General features: G+C 42.8%; 1 protein-coding gene across 2 annotated transcripts in view; it reads right to left on the reverse strand.

Moving 5' to 3' along the window:
• Positions 1-24,300, reverse strand: part of DOCK1 (dedicator of cytokinesis 1) — a 277,725-nt gene that overhangs the window by 40,044 nt on the left and 213,381 nt on the right. For both annotated transcript variants that reach the window (XM_039378955.1, XM_027737067.2), the window contains exons 34-39: positions 18,737-18,822; positions 18,403-18,559; positions 15,357-15,397; positions 13,923-14,013; positions 10,916-11,035; positions 1,421-1,510 (exon numbers count right to left, since the gene is read on the reverse strand). In XM_039378955.1, the coding sequence (XP_039234889.1) occupies positions 1,421-1,510; positions 10,916-11,035; positions 13,923-14,013; positions 15,357-15,397; positions 18,403-18,559; positions 18,737-18,822 (585 nt within the window). The remainder of the gene's footprint in view (positions 1-1,420; positions 1,511-10,915; positions 11,036-13,922; positions 14,014-15,356; positions 15,398-18,402; positions 18,560-18,736; positions 18,823-24,300) is intronic.

A 24,300-nucleotide genomic window follows, 5' to 3' on the forward strand; every position in this document is an offset into this window, starting at 1 on the left:
AGTAGCTACCCCCTGGTGAATAATCATTTCTGACACATGACAATCATCTCTAGCTGAGGAACAATCTGTACCAAATTCCTTTTATACTGAAATGAATATTCTCTGTTGAATAAATCCCTAGAACAACAGTGGAGGCCACGGAATAATGGATATTCTGGGGAGATGGGGATGGAGATACTTCTGGGGAGATGGCTCTGAGTCATCTGGGCTGAGTTTGGTTGGGGTAGAGTTAATTTTCTTCCCAGTAGGTGGTGTGGAGCTGTGGTTTGGATTTGTGCAGGGAACAGGGTGGATAACACAGGGATGTTTCTGTTATGGCTGAGCAGGGCTTGCACAGAGACAAGGCCTTTCCTTCTCCTCAGCCCACCAGGGAGAGGCTGGGGGTGCACAAGGGGTTGGGAAGGGACACAGACAGGACAGCTGATCCCAACTGATCCCAGGGATATCCCAGAGCATGTGTTGTCATGCTGAGCACGTAGAGCTGTGGGAAGAGGAAGGAACAGGGGGATGTTCAGAGTGATGACATTTGTCTTCCCAAGTCACCATCATGTGTGATAGACCTCTGCTTTCCTGGGGATGGAAGATAGTCTGCCCATGGGAAGTGAGGAATGAACTCACTGTTTTCCCTGTCTTCATCCAACCCATGTTATTATTTATTTATTCTCACTTTAACTCTTCTGATTCTCTCCCCCATCCCACCAGGAGTGAGTGAGTTGGGGGCATGTGGGGCTGAGTGCCTGGTTGGGCTGCTTAAATCATGTCAACACCAGATGAATGCCCAGCTCAGACAGACTGGGATAAAGGAAGCAGATAAACAATTCAAAGAATTTAAGGAAAATATACTCTAACTGCAAAGGTAAAATGTATCAAAAACCTGAACGTTGAGTATTTTCAGAACCAAACTGGAATCATGTCCCAGCTCCCACGGAAATGGTTGGGACATTTAGGAAGGACAGTGACAGCTGCCATTTATCTCTTGGAAGAGAGCAGGAGAAAAAAAAAATGGTGCAGGCATAATGAATGGGTAACATCAGGGCAAAAATAACTGACTCTAGACATGAATGCTTGGGGATTATTCATACCTAAAAAAAGAAATGTGAATATGGAAAGACACTTGAGAGAGAATGGGGATTTTTTCATGTTCCCATTTATATTTAAATTCCAAATTTCCTTTTATACTCCAAATAAATCAGCTTAACATTACCGAAATATTTTTCTTTCAGCTAAAAAAAATAAATTCAATCTTTTTCAGGCACTCCAGTGGTAGCCAGTTAATCAACATTGGTCCAACAAAGCCAAAACTGGCATCTATTTCTGTGTTTTACTGTCATAACTATAGGATTTTTGATATAATTTTACAAGCTTAAGAATTCAACTCTGAACAAATTATTGCAGCGTCTATGTCATTAAAAAAACCTACCAGTAGTTCACTGAGTTGTTCATAATCAAACATTTCATTTTCATACTGTTCTGCAAGTTCTTTACCCAAGGCAATGGCCTCTTCCCACATCTGTCAGGGAAAAAAAATCATAAAACAACAACAAAGAAACTGAATTACATACCTTGGTTAAACAACAACATTAGAATAACACAAATCTGAATAAAACACACAAAATGCATTGTGTCGCACGCCTGAAAACACTGAGCATCTGATGTGCCAAAGAGCTGTGGCAGAGCTAGACATGTCTGTGCTGAGAGAATCACAGAATCAGGGAATTGTTTAGGTTGGAAAAGGCCTTAAAGAACCTTGAGTTCAACCACTCCCCAGCACTACCAAGGCCACCACTAAAACACGTCCCCAAGTGCCACATCCACACGGCTTTTAAATCCCTGAAGTGATGAGGACCCCACCACTGCCCCGGGCAGCTGTGCCAGGGTTGGACAGCCCTTTTCATGAAGAAATTTTCTCAATACCCAGTCTGACCCTCTCCTGGCACAGCTTGAGGCTGTTTCCTCTCATCCTGTCCCTTGTTCCCTGGGAGCAGAGCCCGAAACCCCCGGCTCCCCCCTCCTGTCAGGGAGTTGCAGAGAGTGAGAAGGTCCCCCCTGAGCCTCCTTTTCTCCAGGCTGAGCCCCCTCAGCTCCCTCAGCTGCTCCTGGTGCTCCAGACCCTTCCCAGCTCTGTTCCCTTCCCTGACCATGCTCCAGCCCCTCAATGTCTCTCTGGTCTGAGGGGCCCAGAACTGCCCCCAGCACTGGAGGTGCCCCAGCAGTGCCAGCACAGGGACAGACCCTGCCCTGGGCCTGTGACACACCATGGCTGGCACTGGGGCCATTGGCCTCTTGCCCACCTGGGCACACCGGGGCTCATGTCCAGCTGCTGTCACCAGCACCCCCAGGGCCTTTTCTGCTGGGCAGCCTTGCAGCCCTTCTGCCCCAGCCTGGAGCGCTGGGTGGGGTTGTGGTGACCCAAGGGCACTTGGCCTTTTTGAGCCTCCTACCACCAGCCTGAACCCATGGATGCAGCCTGTCCAGATCCCCGTGCAGAGCCTTCCTGCCCTCCAGAGATCAACACTCCACCCAGCTTGGTGTCACCTGTGACCTGACTGAGGGCACACTCGATCCCCTCATCCAGATCCCACGGCCTTTCCCTCATCCATGAGGTGGGTCCCATTCTCACAGAAGGAGATCAGGTTGGTCAGGCAGGACCTGCCTTTCCTAACCCCAAGCTGGGTGGACCTGATCCCCTGGTTTTCCTGCATGTGCCATGTGACAGCACTCAAGGACATCTCCATGACCTTCCCTGGCAGAGGATGCAAATTTACTTGATGCAAATCAAGTCAAATGATCAAACTGCTTCAGAAACAAAATGATTCCTGCCAGCCCAACCAGAGACCCAGTAATGTGTAAACACAGCCTATCCACAAAGAAACCCACAGGACTTTGGATAAATGCTGCTGATTGATTATACTTCATAATCACCTCTCTCTCCCTCTAATATCTATAATCTATATTAGACAGGACAGGCAATTTGCAGATATTGCTTTGAACAAATACTCATTATACTTCCAATGGTTCTTCTTCCTCTCATTCTTCAACCATGAAATTCAGCAGCCATCTCAACTGACCCAAAGAAATTTAACAATATCCTTCAGCTCTTCAGAAGGCAACAATCTTAATGAGGAGCAGCAAGAATGGTTTTAAATGTGCATTTTTAATTTTTTTTTCCCCGCTGTAAAGATAAAGAACCACTCAAACCCAAAAATATGCTTAAATTAGCACACCAGGCTATCTAAGATCATACTTGATGATCTGCCTCTGCTGCTGAAATTTGGTTGGCATTGCTGACCTCACTTTATTAAAAAAATGAGATTCAGAATGAGTTATAAATCCATTTAGGTTGTATTAGCCGTCATCTGAAATTTAAATCCTCTGTCCAAACCACCTAATTCTCCTCTCAGCACCAGGCCACATGTTCCTTGTCCTGGTGAAATACTGAGATGCAGCAGCAAAAAGCAGTTGGATGAAAGAGGGCTGAGGGAAAGGGCTGAACACACAATTGCCCATTGCTCCCCAAAACCAGCCACCTTTGGGAACGAGGAGGTTGAGATGAACCACCACAAATTCCAAAGATGGTGGGAGCTGGAGGTGGGGAGAGAGAAGAGGAATGGTGTCCTGGGGAAACCTTCAGGCACACAACTGATTCCTGCATCCATCCCCTACAGATCCCTCAATCCCATCCACTTCAAAGCACTGCGTAAATAAGAGATACTTTACACCCCAAAACCCAAAAGCCCCCCAAAACACACACATGAAATCCCACCATTTAAAGCCCAAAATCAATGTCAGGTGAATTTTGTCTTTTGATCTGCAAGTTGAAATTGCATTTCTTAGTATATCAGGAAAACTTGGAAAAAATAAGACTTTTAGGAAAATTCCTCATTCTAGATGCTGAATTAAAAAATAAGAGTAAAACATTAACGGTTCATACGACTGCCAGTGATGGAGACTGTTGCCAGCACAGGCTGAGCAGTCAGGCAGGGCACAGCTACCTCTGATTGAGTGGCACAAACTCCTCACGGGGACTTGGAATATCCTTTTTCTCCTAGGAATTGGAAATTTGGATTCAAGTGTGGCTGAAACCTCAGTAAGTCTTCGTGTGTGACACACCAATGCCACAAAAATAAGATGTGGTTCGGGTCCCACTGGTCTCCATCCCTGCTCCTCCCTGGAAACGAGGAACCAATTTTCAAAGGGAGGGCAAAGGATGGACTGAGGGATGGTCCTGGCAAACTGAGGGAGAAGGGCTGGAATACAGCAGCCTGGAGAGGCAGGAAGCTGCTGATGCTGGAGGAGATGAGGAGCTGCACAAGGAAAAATAGTTATGGGAGATCACAGGGAGAAAGGACAGAGACTTATGCTCTCAAAGAGAAAATATGGGCTACAAACTACACTGAGTAGTGTAGTTTGTAGTAGTGTAGAACAGGAGATTTTGAGTTCCACAAAAAAGGAATGGGCAGATGTTGGGGCAAACAGAGGCTGAGTGGTGACCTAATTTAGGACAAAAAAGCAGTGGATGCTCACGAGGAGCAGAACCTGGTACTGCATTAACCTTTCGTGATGTTCGACCCCTCCTCTTGATTTCTCTTATTTCTACAACAGGGTTCAGAATATTATTTATCCAGGGAAGAGGACTGGAATGAACACGAGCTCCCTCATGTTTGTGAAGTGCCTTGAAGGTGAAAAACTCATCAGAAGGACTAATTACAATCACGGTAATGAGGGATCACGTCTGCAGGAAATTACAAGGCAGACTGTGGGCTCTGCAACGCAATCTTTGCAAATAGAAGGAGCTGAATGTTTTTATCCACATTATGGATCTAATCTAGCATGATGATACAGAACATATTTCTATTTCTAAACAAAAATTAACACAAATTTAATAGTAAAGGCGCAGTTGCAGAAAGAGGAGCACATTTTCACATACTGGGTTAATTTTGACTCAGACGAGCAATATTCCACCAAATTATAGAAACTGAACTAGTATTCAGTTGTTTGGTAAGTCAGCAAGTGAAACCTTTCAAAATCACTTAACCTTTCCCCATTTTGATTGCCATTTTGTTTGGAACTTCAGTCATCCATAACTTTTGCATATTTTCATTTCAAAGACAACGGTGTTACCATCATTTCCCTTGCCTTGTGTGTTCCAGATTTAACCAGTCCCTCTCCAAAACCAAACCACTTCTACTCTCTTTTTCATTATCAAAATATTTATAAATGATCTCAGGCAAACAGCTTTGGAGCTGAACAAAACTGGAAATAAATGGAAGTCTAAATCACTTTAGATTTGCATTGACACTGTAAACAAACTCACTGGGTTCTTCCACTGAATCCTGGATAAGCACAGACATCTCAACATGTTCCCAAAGCACGTCTGGGAACACAAAGCCCCAGCTCAGTGCTAAGGCTGTGTGCCATGGAACACCAGCTAATGCACCTGAACATCAAGAGGTACAGGATTCTGGATTCTAGGAGAGAGGAGGGCAAGATTGGAGCTGAGGGGGCTGGATGCCACACTGGTATTGCCCAGGGTGAGCACTATCACGTCACTGGGGCTCTGTAGCCCCAGGGTCACACCGCAGAGAGCCTGTCCCACACTGGCACCTGCACTGTTGCCCTGGAGCCCAGTAAAACCAAGACATGGACCTGCTGGAGTGGAGCCAGAGGAGGTCATGAGGATGTCTCAAGGATTGGAGCATCTCTGCTCTGGAGACAGAGCTGGGGGTGTTCACCTGGAGAAGAGAAGGCTCCAGGATGACCTCAATTTCTACCATGTCAAGTGTCCTGAACTCCAGAGGTCCACGAGTCCACAGGTTTATAGAATCAGGGAATTGCTAAGGTTGGAAGAGTCCTCCAAGACCATCGAGTGCAACTGTGCCCCCAGCACTACCAAGGTCACCACTAAAACATGTCCCCAAGTGCCACATGCACACGGCTTTTAAATCCCCTCCAGGATGGGGACTCCATCACTGCCCTGGGCAGCTGTGTCAGGGCTGGACAGCCCTTTCCATGAAGAAATTTTCCCTAATATGCAGTCTAAACCTCCCCTGGTGCAACTTGAGGCTGTTTCCTGAACTACTTGGCTTTTCCCTTGGCTGTTTGTGCAGCTTGACCACAACACTTCCAACATCACCACAAACCAAACCCAAGCCGGTGATTTTTCCAACATCCCAAAAAGAAACAGGAACTGTGTGTCTCAAATTCCCTGTACAACCCTCTGAAAAATTCAGCTGTTTACTCCAGAGTCAATTTATTCAGGTGAGGACAGCACAGGGCTGTGGCACAGGATCCTGAGAAATGAAATCTATATTCTTGAAGGTCAGTAACTCCCAATCTGCTGCCTCGCAGATTTCCTGCCTTGGAAGGTTTCCCAGGTTTGCCCAGGACATGGCAGGTCTTGTGGAGAAATGAGTCGTATGGGGAGCTACTACACAGGATTTGTACGAGGTACAACTCATTAATGTGAGAAACAATTTATTTGGAGAGGGGACCAGAGAGAGAGGCTGCTGATAGTGGAAGCAAAATGCTTCTTTTAAACTGAAAGCATAAGAAAAATGTGTGTAGCCAAATTTAGCTGTGCGGACACGAGCTGCAAATTGTTATGGGAAAGACTTTGAAGATTCAGAAGGAGATTTTTTTTTTTTTAGGGAAAACCTGGTGATTTATTTTTCAAGCTGGATTGCTTGTTGCCCAAAAAGAACTACAGCATCCAATTTAGTTTTTGAGGTTAAAAGCAGCAAAGGAGGATCTCAGGGTATTTCTCAGCTCCTGCTGGGTTAATGGTCAGTAGCAATGAAATAGTATGGGATAAGAATATTATCACGGATATTCTGATGTGTGAGGGACATTCCAAGCTGATTAAATTTCAGATAGTGTTAATTAACCAACATGTAAGCTTAATATTTTAAATAAAATGCTAAAACACAGTATTTCTCTGCCAGGTTGGAAACCCTTTAAACAAAGAGCTATATTCATTTGGAACACACTCAGACACCACATCTCTCCTCTCCAAAGGCTGTCTGTCCTTCACAGCCCTCAGGATGGGCTCACACTCTGATGTGGGATCTGAGCTGGCCAGAAGCCTTGTGCTCATTTTTGGCAGACAGGTGAACTTCACCACTCTCTTGTCTGATGGAAGAAAAACCCATTCGATGCCACCCCACGAGCCAGAAAGAACAGGCATTTTAAGTCAAAGTGTGGCATTTATTGTGTAATTTCAAATATTTTGTGCTTTCTGGCTGCAGTGAAATAGTAAAAGGTGTTTTTTTCTGGAGGGGAGGAGGAAGGAGGAGCAGAAATAAATGAGCAGTGTGCATTTATTTACTTTTTTCTCCTCAGGACCAACACTTTCAATTTATGAAGGAGCAGAGGAAAACGTCCTGATTTACAGACTGCGGCGTCCACCGGCAAACCCGAGACACGTCGCCGTCCCTGCATTTTTCCGTGCAGGAGCAACAATGCTGCTGCTTCCTTTATGGCTCCAGAGACCACAGAAACCTGTTTAAAATAACACCTTATCTTTGTCACTGACACTGAGTATTCCTTGGTTTCAGGAGTTCATTAGCATTGACTAAAACTGCTCCACACGGGCAAAATTTCACCCCTTCCCTCATCCCTTTATTGCCGTCGCTATTTTTCCTTCTCGCCCTGAGATATCCCAACCTACCAATTTTCAGCAAAGTCCCTGGATTAAGGGCTTTGTTGGAAATCACAAAGCTTCAGGAAAACACAGAGAAAGCAAACACTTGAGAGCAGTTCAAAGGGTGGGTTTGACTGCTGGGATAAGCAGTGAGGATAAGCCTTTTAAGGGCAAAAGCCAAGAGAGATGGAATGAGACTGGAGAGTGCAATGCAGCGAAGAAGAATAATCTAGGAGAGAAAACGATGCCTAGATCAGGGACACGACTTGCAGTTTGGAAGCAAAGAGCTTAGAAAAGGAAGGAATAAAGTATTACTAATAAGGAATCAAATCATAAAGCAGAACAGCAAAATGCAGAAGTTGCACCTGAAAATGTTCATTCACTGAAGGTGTATTTCAGCTTTACAGAAGGTTGGTTTAAGGACCAAAAGTCAAATACAGGTAAAAAAGCAAGCTTCCTAATAATAATAGACTAAAAATAGAAATAAAAATGAAGAACCTTAATTGGTTCTCAAACTACAAATGACAGGGATACTTGTGGTAAGGGTCAGTGTTTTGTTCTCAGCCAAAATAAGGTGCCACCCTCCTGCTTTCAGTGCAAGTTCACACTCCATATTATTAAATTATGAATTTTTCAAGCATTTGTGGTCTAGAAGAGAGAGGTTCACTCTGTTCCAGTCTGTGTATGGAGAATTGTACCTTCCTCTAAATCCACCTCACCACGAATATTTAGGGAATAAGCCTCATGGTTTGTCTTCACTTGACAAGTGTACCATATGTTCCCACTGGGAAATAACTCTGCTAAGAGAAAGGGATTGTGATTTCTGAGAGGCTGAACTACACAATCCTTTAAAAATCAAAAAGCCAATGATTTAAACCAAGTGTTACCTTTCAGGAAATCCCTCTCCTCCCTTTCTTCTAGATAATGTTTCTCACCAAGACTTCCTTCCCTCCCATGTCCACAGGTTCCCGTTAGGCAGGTTGGGGTAGAGGAGGCACAGTCCCAGAACTTTAAAACAAAACTCCTGAGCTTCTGGAAAAGCCTGGAAGTAGCTCTACAGCTGTACAGGGTGAAGTGACCTTCCTTTGACATCTGTTGTTAACTTTATGGGAAGAGAAATCAAACTGGTGGGATCGACCCAGAGTGAATTGCCAGGCCAGGGACACAGCTGGGGGATTATGGTACAAAACTCCCCAAAGTGGTCTGTGCATCAGCACAGTCCTCCAAAAAGGCACAGAAAATACTATTTCAGGTGTGTTACTGATCATGGTTAAAGCAGCTGCTGGAATACATTTGCACACTGCACAGGTAAATGTATTGAGTTGATTTAACTTAATGTCAGAATATCCCAAATGAGAGGATTACCTTCACTCTACAGTGGAAACCTCCACTTGGAGTTTCCTGACATTTGAAAATTCATGTAAGATGAATATTCTCAGTGTATATTGATTTTTTTATTTCAATTTTTATTGAACAATATGAAAAATTATCACCAGCTTGAGTGACCAGAAAATGAGGGAAGGACTATCTGTAACTAGAAAAGAGCACTTTGGAAATGAATCATCTCCTCACACACACACAAAAATCACACAGGACTCCTGTGGCTGGAGTTATGCAAAGAATGGGAATAATCATAAACCACTAAATGGTTTGGGTTGGAAGGGACCTTAAAGACCCTCTCATTTCACCCCCTGCCAGGGACACCTTGCACTGGACCAGGTTGCTCCAAGGCCCTGAGCAATAATCACATGGTTGTTCACCAAAAATGTTGAGAATGACGAAAATTCAGTTCTTAATCCAACAACGAGGAAAAAAGGCAAGGACAGCATTTCCAGTGCTATTCCTTTTGAAAGCTGGCAGAGCCTTCTCTCATTTCCAGCAGCAAAATGTGACAGAATTAAGAGTGATTACTTGGTCTAACTGGTCTCTGGAGCACTGACCCATGCTGGGGGAGGTATTTTGCCCGCTGTGTGTGTAAACACATCGTTAGTGCCATCCCAGACACAGGAGGGACAGCTCTGAGACAGGCTGGGTCCTACAGAGATGTAAAGGATGCTGCAGCTCCTCCCTTCCAGCTCAAATCCACTGGCCTGGTGCTCAAAGAGCAATTCCTTGATAGCAGCACCATAAAGGACTAATGGGAAGCCATAAAGACATAAACCAACAAAATAAAAACAGGAGGTTTCTGGTTTTCCTTTCCACAGAGGAACGTGATATTAAAATAGACTTTTAAGTCAGTTATGACCCTAATTCTAACAAGATTCTCCTTATCCACTGGGAAAGGGTTAGTAAAGGTTTTTGGGCAGGAAAAACCAATGCTGTCTAAGCACTAAGGCACCTCCACCAGCCCCAGCCCCACTCAGCCACTCGTGCAGCTCTCTGCAATAACTGTTTTTACAATTTTTATCACAGTCTACAATTATTAATTTTAAATTGCTTATCCCAGTCCAGAATCACAACTTTTAGCACACCACTTATTAACAACTTTTAAATATTGCATTAAGGTAAGTTATAAAATTTGCCTCTTTAAGCAAAGTTTCTATCAAAATGAGAGAAGTTATGGTTTCTATCAAAATGATTCTATGAATTTATGGAAACACTTATGTGTTAAAAACTTAAAAACTTACTTGGAAAACACAAGCTGGGTGGATCATACTGCAGTTCTAGTATTTCTGTTTGCACTACATTTATGCAACAGAGTTTACTTTTAAAACCCAAGTTTGTATTTCTGAAATGTTGTGACAAAGAGATTCTTACTTTTATACTTAAACATTTTGGAAATATCCAAACACTGAAACATCCTTGTCTACAACATTAATCCCCTTCCCCTCTCACACCAGCACTCTCCCCTTCCCACCAGGCAATGCCAAATGCAAATTCCCTTGGCATTAAAAGATGCAATTGGAATGAAATATTCCCACCTCAGAATATTTATGATATTGAATCACAGACATCCATTCCCTGAGGGAATTATTTGTGTACATGAAAGAAAACAAGGGGAGCTGAAGGATTGCATTAGCTCCTGGAACTGCCAGAAAGGTCCCGACAAATTAAATGCATCACTTTTTTATTTACTCCATGGCATCATATGCACATATATTTACCCTTAACACGGCACTTGTAACTGTACCATTGATTTCTTTTGACTTTTTTTAGTATCATAACCTCTAAGTGCTTCTTGAAGGTCACTGGATGCAAACTATGTTTACTATTTAATTTATAAGTTAGAGAGAAAAGCAATGAAAGATATTTGCACTTTTTTTCTTCCCTTTTTACCTTGCCCTTGTCGAAGTAATGGATAATTTCTTGATAGAGTTGATCTTTCAACTGTCCTTGAGTAGCAGCTTGGTATCCATCCCGCTGGGTAAGATGTGCTGCACATGCTTCTTCTGACCACTAAATCATACAAAAAAAAAGGGAAAAGAGAAAGCAAATCAAAAGTGATGAGATATGTCAGCAACATGAGGCTAAAAATAGAGGGTTTTTTTTTTATTTAAAGGAGTGGTACCACAGCTAATGCACTAACAAAGGGGTTTTTGTGCACTTTGATTCTTTGGGCACAAGGACCATTTCTTTGAATGCTGTAATTGGAGGCTAATTCCATCTATCAGTTGGAAGGAAGCTTCTGGAGGGGGTTTCCTGTCCTGGGCGAGGTTGATGAGACTGACCTTGGCCTGCTGATGGTCCAACCCCCTGGGGACACAATGAACACTTGCAGTTCATTTTGAGAGAAGCCTGGAAGCCAAGATACATCAACACAAAAGGAAAGGACTGCAGGTATGGAAATGAGATGGCTACAACTCGGAGGGAATGTTTGGAGGGCTGGAGAAGCACAATTAACTTCATCCAGCCTGTCTGCAATTAGTAGCTTTTGCTCTTCCAGCAAATGCCTAATGGAGCAAGGCAAAGATGTCAATCACAGAATCCTGGAATGGTTTGGGTTGGAAGGGACCTTAAAGTCCATTCAGTCCCAGTCTCTGCCATGGGTAGGGACACCTTCCACTAGCCCAGGTTGCCTTGGACACTTCCAGGGATGGGGCAGCCACAGCTTCTCTGGGCAACCTGTGCCAGGGCCTCCCCACCCTCACAGGGAAGAATCTCTCCCTAGTATCCACCCTAAAACTCACAGATTCATTTCCAGAAATACCATTACACCACCCAGTTTTACCTCTTATACCTTATTAAATTTCACCCAATTACTTCTTAATTTGGTCAAAGTGTTTGTGTTTGGGCCTACAGACAACTCTGACACCTTTGTAATGCAAAGCTGTGTTTCTGAGCAACACAAACCTCAGGTAGCCTGCAATACAATGGCTTTTTTTTTTCAGCATGCAAAGAGCAACTATCTTCTGTTAGTTTTGAACATCTCAATTTTGACAAAATGGGTTAGAAGTACAACAAAAGTCTCTTTTCTTGAGTGTGCTTCATCAGCTTGCAGTAATTTGCAGAATATGATGGCATCTCTCTCTCCACAAGCACAGCCTTCCTGCAAATTTAAAGGTGAAATTCTCACACTCTCAGTCTTGACCTAAATGTGATCCCATTAAAATCAGTGTGATGGAATATCTGCCAGTGATGAGTGTCATTGAAAATCCTGTACTCGAGGTTTGACAAAAAAACTCAATTGCTTAGTTACACACACCACAATATTGCTGCTCCTCCAGCAATACTGAACCCTCCATCCAGTGCTAACTACTGGTAGTAACAAGAATTTAGGTGGATAGATTGATACATTTTAATAACAAAGTAATTCCAGACTATAATATGATTACACTTATAAACAAACATCCCCTCAGTGATGAAAGCCTGTGACAAATCCTGCCCCTGTATTTGCCATTTTCTATCAGTTTGCATTATAAGAGAGGAAAAATGGATATTTCTTCCCAGTGAATTCAAAGGGGTAAATTAAGATACTCATCTGGTCTTTGAAGACATTATCTAAGAGAAGCTAAAACTGGCTAAACTCTAATTTAAGGTCATATAAACTAACTAATGAGGTCAAGCCATAACAGCTAAAAGTCTGAATGACTTTTTCTGGCCAGGTTTATTCCATCATTTTTCCAGAAAATTAGCACCTGTGGAAGGGAGTGAATCCTTTATGTTGTCTAAAAGGTTCATTCTTGTCATGAGCAAGCACTGCACAGTTTGCCAGTCCTGCTTTATGTCCCTTGTGGGAACAAGACAGACCTTTCCAGCCACAGACTCGGCGAGTTCCTCACTCCAACTCCTGCCCAGGGGCAGTGATTGCACCAGCCTGGGAGAGGGAGGTGTCAGAGCCATTCCTGATATTTTCTTTCTCTAAATATTTTAAAATACAGTAAATACATTTCAAAGTGTCTTAATTTAAGTTGCACACTTATGCTCTGCATCGTATTTAGTCTAATTATGGCTTGGATTCAGTTTACTCGTAGGAATCATTGGCACTGCATCCATTAGAAGTATTTCATTTAACACCTTCCACTTTCCAACTTTTGAAAATAGGTTTTTTTACACCTGCATTTCACTTGGGATTGCTTAAATTAAATCCAGGATTGCCAAGAACAATTGGCTGCTTAGAATGAGATAAATTTTCTTTATCAAGTGGGGCACCATAATAGCAATAGTGCAGCAGGTTGCAATAATACAGAATCACAGACTCATTTGGGTTGGAAGGGACCTTAAAGACCATCCCATTCCACCCCCTGCCATGGGCAGGGACACCTTCCACTAGCCCAGGTTGCTCCAAGCCCCATTCAGCCCCTCAATTATTCTGTCCCTGACCCTCTGCCCCATATGACCTTGGGTGCTACAGTCCTTGAGGGGAGTGGAAAGAGAACCAGGACACCCTGAGGGAGAAAGATTTCACTGTGGGTGATAAAATATGAGGAAGATGAATGGGACTAAAGCAAACACTTCCAAAAATGCTAATTCTTATCACATTTACATTTTTACTTTTCCCATTAACTGCTTTTTAAAATTAAGAAATAAAACCCCTTGCTGGTATTTCAGTGATGACTGGGTTGTATTAAACATGTGATTTCATGACCCAAGTGCTGGCAAGAGGAGCATCTTTGTATGTGATAACAAGGGGGACATGGTTGGTACCTGCTCCCACACGTGTGACACAATCACATGAATGAGCTGCATGTTAGAAACAACATCATCTATCCAGGAAGTTTTCAGTGAGATTAATGCTTAGGAAATACAGTTCACAGTTTAAAGTGCAGATGTTCTGAGTGACAAACACCTCTCTGGGTTACTGCTGACATGATTTGCCAAACTTGGGATGTGTTCTGGGGTTTACCTTCAGGAGCTTTGCGTGCAGGAGTAACGTGTAGGCAGCCTCTGTGTAGTTATCACACTCCTTGTGCAGGTCACACAGCTTGTACAAATACCTGCAAGGAAGAAAAACAGTGGTGTTTACAAAAGGTTGGCTTTAAGATGTTACTAAATAATTTATTTTGAAGATTACAAGGGTTCAAGTCCATCTTCTAACACCTAAATATTCGTGGGATTATTTAAAGTTCCTATTTCTGTGTGCAGACAACCTTTGGGACCATTTGCATTCCCTTGTGTTCTTTTCAATGCATATTCAGAGAATTAGGGAATCATGGAATCATTAAGGTTGGAAAAGACCTCCAAGATCACCAAGTCCAACCTTTGACCAGACACCACCATATTAATGACTTGTGATGAGGAATCCAATAGAGATTTTGTGCAAGACAAAGCACTCTTACAGTTCAGCTGTGGAGACAGATAAAAGTTTTCTTCTTTAACTTCAATATCATCACACCTCTGGCAGGGGATTCTCTTCATTTGTTTGTTGAGATTTTTACAAACAACTAAAAAAACCTCCACGAAACCAGTAAAACTGTATTTTGAAAAAAACAGTGAAAATACTTTCAACTTTGATATTCATTAAGAGTTTGTTAACAGAATTAGGAGAGAGTTTGGGTGGGAGTGTGACACTGAGAGACAATTTGTCTTTCTAGGGATGCTGAGTAGGGCAGACCTACAACTCATAACCTCCCATGTTTGTCCACAGTAATCAATCCTGCCATTTTCTTCTCTTTTTGCAACCTGCTAAAACAACAGGAGCTGAGTTCACAAGTGAAAGTTCTTCCAAAAAGGTAGCAAGCATGTGAGGATGAATTAATTAAAAATATTTAGATACCTAAAGTAGCATTACAAACACGAGGTTCAGCATTTTAGCACAACAGTGTAGTCAACTTTAAACCACAGCACAAATGGAGGACTAGGAACCCCGAGGTTTACAGAAAACACAATGACACATTTCCATGTTTACTTTGTGTGCAAATAGATTTTGAAAGGTTCCTGAAAGCTTTAAGTTTAAAATAAGTATCAGTCATGATATTATTTAATAGTTGTTTTTACCCCAAGTCACATATTTTGTACCATTATTTCTTTACTCAGCTTTCTTTTTACTTATTTATTTTCTCCACAGAAAGAAGAATATTCACTCCTGAGTATTTCAATGTTCAGTGGAACAAAACCGAAGGAGTTGGAGAAAGGGGACAAAGATAATCTCATGACTCCAACTTCCAGCACTTGGTGTTCTCAGGGAAGATAAGCTTTTGAATTACTTCGGGTTCAGTCAAGGTATGATTTTTCATTACTTCTCTTCCTCCAGCCCCCAAGTGACTCCTTAATAGGAACTCAATTTCCCCAATTACACCGGAGCACATCAGGCAGTTTGTCACCAGTCATGTTTACAAACCTTATGTACATTTCTTCTCTCTCGATCTCCTTGTAGAAATTCTGGAAAAAAAAAACAAACAAAAAACCAACATAATTTCATTACAAACTCTTTGATTTCTCAGTTTGGAACGTACAGAGAACACGCTGGAAATTAAAAATTCATAATTGCGTAACATCAGCCTCCAAACTGCAAAGGGAAATTTGCCTCCAGTGCTGGAACACAAGTTATTTAACTTACAAAGTCTAATGCTGTGATGTTTCATGTTGCAGCGGATTAGGGCTCATGTCTCATTGCAAAGGTTAAGAATTTGCAAGAATAGCACTGCTAGAAAGCTGCTTCTGGCACTTGCAAGTCACACATCATTAAACGTTTCAACTTGAAAATTTTTTAATATACAAAAAACATAATTTTTAAGCAACAGTTGTTCCATGGATTTAAAACTCCGAACCTGACTTGGGCAATACATCATCTGCTCTTGAATTCTAATGGTTTCCTTAGAAATAAAAAGTTAGATTAGTGTTATTTCTCTGGTTTCATATGCCACACATTAGCATTGCTCTCCTCTGGTTGCCTTTGAGATAAACTAGTTAACAGTACAAATATTGTAAATGCAAAGTATGATAAACTGGGTGAAATATTAAAGGCAATTCTGAATCTAATTTAAAGTTCACCTCCAAAAGCTAAAATATACTGAAGAAAACAAAATACAAAGCAGTTTCTTCCTCCCTGAATTAAAATATATTTCAATGCTCAATTAAAGCAGTTTGAGGAGCCACTAACAGATGCACAAGCCCAGCTAAGACATGGGTAAACCCGATATAAAGCAGTTCCCTTCAAATTGAACTGGAATACAAGACAAAATTCACATTTCACAGAGGAAATGATGGATTATTCCAGGGATTTACCATTTCAGTTGACATAAACGCTCACTGGTTTTGAGTTCAACTCAAACTGCCAAGGCCACCACTAACCCACGTCCCCAAGTGCCACATCCACATGGCTTTGAAATCCCCCCAGGAATTGGGACTCCACCACTGCCCTGGGCAGCTGTGCCAGGGCTGGACAACCCTTTCCAGGAAGAAATTTTCCCTAATATCCAATTTAAACCTCCTCTGGCACAGCTTGAGGCCTTGTCCTGTCCCTTGTTCCCTGGGAGCAGAGACCAACTTCTCCCCCTGATTCCCCCTCCTGTCAGGGAGTTGCAGAGAGCGAGAAGGTCCCCCCTGAGCCTCCTTTTCTCCAGGCTGAGCCCCCCCAGCTCCCTCAACCGTTCCTGGTGCTCCAGACCCTTCCCCATTAGCACTGGCTTAAATGCAGATCAAACCCTCCAACTGAAATTCCTGTCAAAACAGACACACTTAATCCCAGGAAAGCCTCTGCATCATTAAATTCCCAATTAAGAACTCTCTGAGACCTCAGGTGGGAATTGTGCCGAGTACCAGTCCATGGCTGGATTTTTGCAAAGGCATGAATTTCGCTGCAGGTGCCTGGAGAATGATGAAAGGGCTGAGTTGGCCCTGGAGGGCAAATGGGAGTTTAAAATCAAGCTGAAGTTTTAAATCATGGCTACTGAAAATGAAGGAAAATTCTGGCCCGCGACACTTCCCGGCATTTCCCGTTGACTCCGGCGGGAGGTTTGTGCAGGGGATCTCATGGTGATTTAACCTGACAGCAGCAAATCACTCACAAAATGTATCATCTGGAAACCCTGAGAAATTCAGATGCCAAAAATCAGCATCAGGAGATGCTGCTGGAGACACCTGGAGAAAAATCCAACCCCAAGTGTGCCATGAGTCCCCCGCAATCAGGATGGTGAGAATTCCTGGGAAGAGACTCAGAGTATTCTAGTGAAAGCAAGGAGGAACAAATTGACCTTCCTAAGGAAATTTTCCCAGTTTTACACACTGGCTTAGAGCCTGTGGCGTCTGTGATTTCCTATTTCCCATCTTGCTTGTGTGAACTGGCAGGATTTTCCAACACAATTCCGCTCGGGAGGACGCGATGACCTTTCTGCGGGCAACCCAACAGCCAGTGACAGCTCCCCACGTCCCTCCTCTTCTCCCACGATGCTTTTTGATGTGCACAGGGAGGGAAAACACACTAAAAATAAAGGCCCAGTCTGTGGTTTGATGTCCCGATCCCCTCTCCTGCTCCAGTGGGCACCGCCGTGTTTGTGGCTGATGGGGCGACACAAAGGCTGCACTGCACGAGCTGCATTATGTGCAAAACAAATACTACAAACCACTCACTCAGCTCTTTCCTGCACAAAATCTATCAGCCATATCACATAAACCATAAACACTGGCTGTGCCCCACATATTAAAGCAAAATAAAAGCTTTGATGGCGATACAGAGAGATGAAAGCTCAGAAGCCTTAGTGGAAAACAGTTTAATGCTGAGTCTTATTGGAAAAATCAAATCTAGTTACTATAATTTGGGGGTCTCTAAAAGTTATTTTCCATATGTGCTCATTTTCGGCTTGTAAAATCTTAATACTCCAGTGCTTCCACCAGTGTGTACTATGAGGGATAACTTCTACTGCTTCCAACTCAAGTCCAAAGGGATAAAGTTTTGTGTATAGAGCAGACACTACAGAATTTCTGGAATTTTAAGAAGGAAATTTCCTATCAGTGACAAAAACAACCTGAATTTTTTTCCTGTTGTGAACGGAATAGTAACTCAAATTTCCTCAAAAAATTTGAATACGGAGGCTGAGCAGAAAGCAGAATACAAATGGGATTGCAAATGTGTGAATATTTCAGGAATAAACTGCACAGAATCCCAACATTCTGTATGTCAGGTGTTCTTCTGCATAAAGTCGTTCACAAATCCATTGTAAATGTCAGTGAACAACCCTCCTTACAACATTTCTCTTTAAATCTTCCCCTAGAATCAATCAAAGAAGGAATAACCCACATTTTCATACATCTGCCTTCATCAAAACAGGAAAAAAACCCCAAAGCATTTTAGATTTCCACAAGAATCCCAGCAGAGACTCAGTTTGACACCAAGGTGTAAAATTCCGAGTGCAGGGATCATCCCAGCTGGTGGAATCCCTGCTTACCAGCACGTTGACGGTGCAGCTCATGCGGTTCTCCTTGTTCTCGTCGTGCATGATGGTCCTGTAGTCCAAGAGCCTCTCCATCAAACGCACAACCAGCTTCACAAAAGTTTCCCCGCTCTTAGCCAGGTATTTGTGCTTCCTACAGTGCTCCAGGAGACTGAAAAAACCAATTACATTCGCCTTGTTAATCCCACGCAGGAAAAACCTTGACTCAGGTGCAATTTTAAATATTGTGCATCGTTAACAGATTTTAATTATTTCTGGGCCGCAGAGTTCATTGTAGTCTAATTGCTCTCTCTCCTGACTTCACTGCGACATAAATCTCAACACTTACATTTTGTCAAATAACACTTTGTACTGTTCATCCCCTCGGCCTCCTTCCACTTCGTGATCCAGTTTGGTGATGATCTCATTTTCGAACTGTAATTAAACAAAGCAGGCGGAAATAATCAGATGGCAAATATTGCACTTTATTACTGGAGCCTCGGTGCTTCACAGATTGGTTGGGTACCTTGGTGAGATGTTCAACCACTGTTTGAAAGCCTGATTGACTTTAGGAGTCTGCAGGCTCTGGTTTCAGAGCATCCACCATGAACCGCCCTACAAGGACTTTGTGTTAAAGAAATCATTGGGCACCTTGTTAAATGAAGTGTAAATATTTGTGCTATGAAAAACTAAATAAGGAGACTAATGACAAGAATGAGGGCAGGGGAAAAGAAGACATAAAGCCACAGAATGTCCCCTGCACAGAATGTCCCCTGTGATAAAGGTGACAGCAACAAAAGTTGTTGAAAACTCTGTGAGAGAGGAGAGATAACACCTGAGGCTGGATAACTTGGCTGGATGCACATCCCAGCATCACTGACACCCCTTTTTAGCACACACACACTGACTCACAGTGGGGCACAACTTGATAAACCTGTTAATAAGTCACTGGAGAGGGGAAGGAACTAATTTCAAACAACTCCAAAGCAATTTTATTTGGACAACAATAAAAGAATGCAACTTAAGTGGGCATTAGAATATAGTTTAAATGCAAACTGGGTAATTTAATGATTACAGAGGGTTTTAACTGTTGCTGTTACATTCCCTAAGGGCCCAGGTTAGGAATTACGTGAACTGTTAGTGGAGGGAGGTTCACTTCAGGCCTGCTGCTCTGTAAGGAATTGGTTTAGGCATCTAATTCCTAATTCTTCATTAACTAAGCACAGACACTCACAGGATTAGTGCCACAACTTATTGTCCAGGGACCTCAGAAGAGCTGGGTGAGCTGGGAGCCCTGGCAGGGCAATAGGAGCCCATTACTCAGAGTGGGAGTTTATTGAAAGAACAGTTGTCACCAAGTTTTTTCACTGTCACTTGCTTAAGCAGCCCCTTAATGACTCTGAGGAGAAGCAAAGGGCCACCTGCACAAGAACAAAGCATCCTCACATTCTGGAAATGTCAAGAGATGTGCTTTGCATCTGCAGTTAATATTAACAGCTCACAATGTGCCAATGGGAAAGGAATAGACTTTCTGATCACAGAATCAGAGAATATCTTGAGTTGGAAGGGAACCATCAGGATCATCAACTCCTGACCCTTCACAGGACACCCCAACAATCCCACTCTGTCCCTGAGAGTGTTATCCAAACACTCCTTGAGCTCTGTCAGCCTTGGTGCTGTGCCCACTGCCCTGGGGAGCCTGGTCAGTGCCCGACCACCCTCTGGGGAAGAACCTTTTCCTAATGTCCAACCTAAACCTGCCATGGCTCAGCTCCAGCCATTCCCTCAGGTCCTGTCCCTGGTCACCAGAGAGAAGAGATCAGTGCCTGCCCCTCTGCTCTTAGTTAGGAAGAGAAACCGGATTTTTTTAGTCCACACTGTGAAATTCTTCAGGCATATTTATTTCAGTGAGGAGTTAGAGATGACCCTTGCCATTATTTAAGAGACTTAAATAATGATGAACCTCTACAAGAGGGTGCTTTTCACCAACTAATTTACATCACTTTGAGGCACAGTAGCTATGTCCACCACCAGTCTCGTTCTGCCAACGTACCCTGCATTTTAAACTCTGCCCACACAGCCTCACCTCAGCCAACAGTGGCTGTTGTAATGCCTCTACCAAGCACCAGCCAGCTATGCCCTTGGTTCTGCCAAAACCCCCTCCTCCTGCAAGGCAAACCTGGGCAGAGCAGGAGGAAACCCTGCACCTGCAGCAGGGAAGGATGAGGAGAAGCATCTCAGCCACCTCACTGCTGGAGGTACCTGCCTGCTCTCCTGCAAGTCCTTTGCTGCTGAAGACCACAGTAGCTGTGAACCTGCACATGAAACGTGGCCAAGGACTGTGGAGAAGTTCCTGCTTCGCTAAGAAAAATCCTTTATAAGGAGAAATACACAATGGTATGAGGGATTTGCTGGATAAATTGCGACAATGACAAACTACTCCTCTGCATCAGGGCAAGTCAATCTCTAATCACCTTAACAGGGCCAACAGCAGGAATGTGAAAATCTACAGTTTGACCCAGGACACTGGTTTTGCCTCCCTTTCCAAGTCTCCATGTTCTTCCCAGCATTAACTGCAGTAATATTCACAGCATGAGAGAATCACTGAAGTTGGAAAAGCCCTCTAAGACCATTGAGTTCAACCAGCATTGCCAAGGCCACCACTAACCCATGTCCCCACGTGCCACATCTACGTGGATTTTAAATCCCTGCAGGGATGGGAGGGCTGCCCTGGGAAACCTTTCCAACAACCTTGCTTGACAACCCTTTCCATGAAGAAATTTTCCTTGATCTCCAATCTAAACCTCCCCTGGTGCAACTCCAGGCTGTTTCCCACCTTCATGTGCAACCCCAGACATTTTGACCTCTGCATTTGAATTGGGAAATTTATGTTTACACACTACCTGCAGCCCACCAGGACTGGGTTACACCAGATCAAAAAAAGGCTGTGCTCTGAGCTCAGTGACTACAAACCTTCATGGTGAAAAAGGGCAGAACAAGTCCTGCTCCCCCAGTGCTCAGAGGAAATTCAGGATACAGGATAAAACCATGCACAGGTCAGTTGAACTGTCAGGAAACTCCAACTACAGACTGTATCATGCAGACAGTGATAAAATCAACTAAGTACCCAAACAACTTGTCCGTCTTAAAGCAACTTTTACTATTATGAGTGACCCTAAAGCTCAGATTGAAACATTTCAAAGGTGCTTTTCTGGTCCCCAAATGATCCAGAGAGTCAAAGAAACACTGGAAAAAGACCTCAAAGGCCATTCCATGCAGCCTCCCAGGTGATGCAGGATTACTGCCAACACTGGATCAGGCCAAGTGTGGCTTGCTTAGCCAAGAAATTACCATCTCCATGGATGGATGAAAGGTGGCCTTTCTGGATAAATTGTCCCACTCCCTCACTACTTCCCTTGAGAAGAAATGAACCAACAGTGACGTGAAATTAGGATTTTTATACAATGAATCCATTATTAAAAAACTGACAGGCAAATGACAAAAGGCAGAACAGAAAAGGCAATCCACCCACTCTCAGAACCACCACAGGCTGAAACTTGTTCCCACAGCACGAGAACGTGTCAAGTGAAACACTGAAGAACACGATGATGAAACAGAGAAGTCAAAAAATTCATGTTCTCTAATGAGCCCAGAAAGAAATTAAGTTTCTAGACCAGTGTGAAAAATGACACTTGCTGCCAGTGTGAGCCCTTTAGGTGATGTATTTTTTAGCATGAGATTACTCAGACAGAGAAGAGCAATTACATTTGTCATACAGGATCCTGAGTATCTTCCTGATATCAGTTTTACTTAAATCTCTGTAAATCCATGCTTTGTTGGGCCATTTCCCTAATGACCCTCTAGGGTTGAACAGAGCCAGACTTGTGGCATTTCTGGGGTTTTAAGGATTATTAACAACATCTTTGCTCTTCAGTCATTCTTGATACTTCTCATGGAATTGCTGTGATGCAGATCATGCAAGTCAGATGAATAAATGCTATTTAACATCAGCTTAAATTCCTTCTACGGTCTTTCCAAGCCAGATGAATAAATGTTATTTAACATCCTTCTACAGTATTTCCATAGAGGAATGTTTTATCAACACAAGTTGAGGTCTATGGAGCTTTGGAGGTTTATCCTCTTCCATGAGGGGAGCAGGAATGTGACCCTGGAGTGCTCAAGCTACTGGCTCTGGGAGTATCTGTGGATAAACTCTCAATTTTTCCTTTTCTCTTTTTTCTTTTAATGTATTAATTTTTTTTAATGCATTAAATTAAATTTAATGCAAAAACAGGCCTGCAATTATTGCGATGGAATTTACTCTCAGATGAGGAAGTGCCAAATTTCCAGTGTTTCCATTAGAGCCAGTGCCACTTGCTGAGGGTCCTTCTGGAGGCTTAGGGGGAATATCTGACACCATCAAGGAATCAGATTCGTATCCTTGTGCTGACAGTGAAAGCTTGAGGGGTGATGTTAGGAAGATTACCAGACATTATTATCCACTTTTCCTTGCGGTTGATCAAGATCTGAGCTTCTCTTTAGGATGTGAGAGTTTGATCTTGAGCAAGGAGCAAATCCACAGCTTCATCTGTCTGCTACAATCTCTCATCTGGAGCACATAAATCAAGGGAAGTCATCTCATGTCAACTCAACTAATCGCTCCTGGACTTGGGTTCACCTCCAGTGTGGCCAGGCTGCATTTGCACACTGGCTGACAATTGAATCTGGCTGGAGATGAGCAGGACTTTCAATCCTCCAAGCTGCTGTAAATTCGTTTTGTTGCGGGGTAATAATGAATTTGCCATGTAAAATTCAAGTGACAGATCACACCACTAGAAATTAGTCCTAATGCAGAGATAGAATGACCACAAAACTTTGCTCAAAGGTTTTTAGGGAAGTTGGTGGTAATTCCCAACAGTTTCATCTGTTCCCTTTCCTATTTTTCCACAGCATTCCAGCTGGCAAACAGATCTGGCAGCCATTTAAAATTATTAGGTGATTTTTGAGGTGTTTGCTCTTCAGGTGGGGTGAGGGAGGAATATTGATATTCTCCAAAAGGCCAGAACACAAGAAAAACTTACACAGTTACATTTCAACTGCAGATAATTTAAAATGTTACTTATTGAAACGAATCCTTTGGGGGGGATTAGTTATTTGAATTTGCACGTTCAGTGGGATCACTGAGGAGAAACTGCAGCATCCCAAAAAGCTGGAGAGTCATTAACTTGTGCTCTGGCTGCAAACCTACAGCACAGGGAAAGGGAGGTTAACACAGGGCCCAAAAGTGGTAAAAAGACTTAATAAGGAATTATAGGTTCTAAAAGTCAAGAGAGATTCAGTTAAACCACGAAATTCTTATTAAGAAGAATTAAATCAATTTGAAATTCATCAATAACCAGCATGAAATCACACTGAAAATAAAAATGCCAGTATAACCATCTTGATGATACTGAGATTTCTTGTTAAGTGTTAAAAATGCACTGAAATAGTTTCTTTTTTTATTTCTTCTGGCCTTTACTCATTTAATTCCCTTCACAACAGAATGTTAGCTAGAGGTACTTCAGCTGCACCTATGGGTTTATTTCAGTAATCATATGCATAATGCATCATATATTTGCATTTCTATATAATTCTGCATTGTGCATTCATTGCTTATGCATTTCTATATCATTTTCCTACCTTTTCTGCTATGGATCTATTGTGCAAAGTGTCATTCCCAGAACTCGCAGAAAACAGGAAAAATGTTGTTGCATTTTTAGGGCTCTTTCCTCAGATCATTATTTTTCACAGCTCCTTAGTCTAACAGGGCAGGGACACATGCTGGAGCTTGTAAACTGAAAGCACTGATGGAACACCACCAGAAACTGATGGTTCCCCTCAGTAATGTGGTTCAGTCTGAAAATTAGAATTATG

The sequence above is a fragment of the Pipra filicauda genome, unplaced genomic scaffold (assembly GCF_003945595.2).
Source record: "Pipra filicauda isolate LSUMZ 115617 unplaced genomic scaffold, ASM394559v2 scaffold150_size2825430_pilon, whole genome shotgun sequence".
Lineage (NCBI taxonomy): Eukaryota > Metazoa > Chordata > Aves > Passeriformes > Pipridae > Pipra > Pipra filicauda.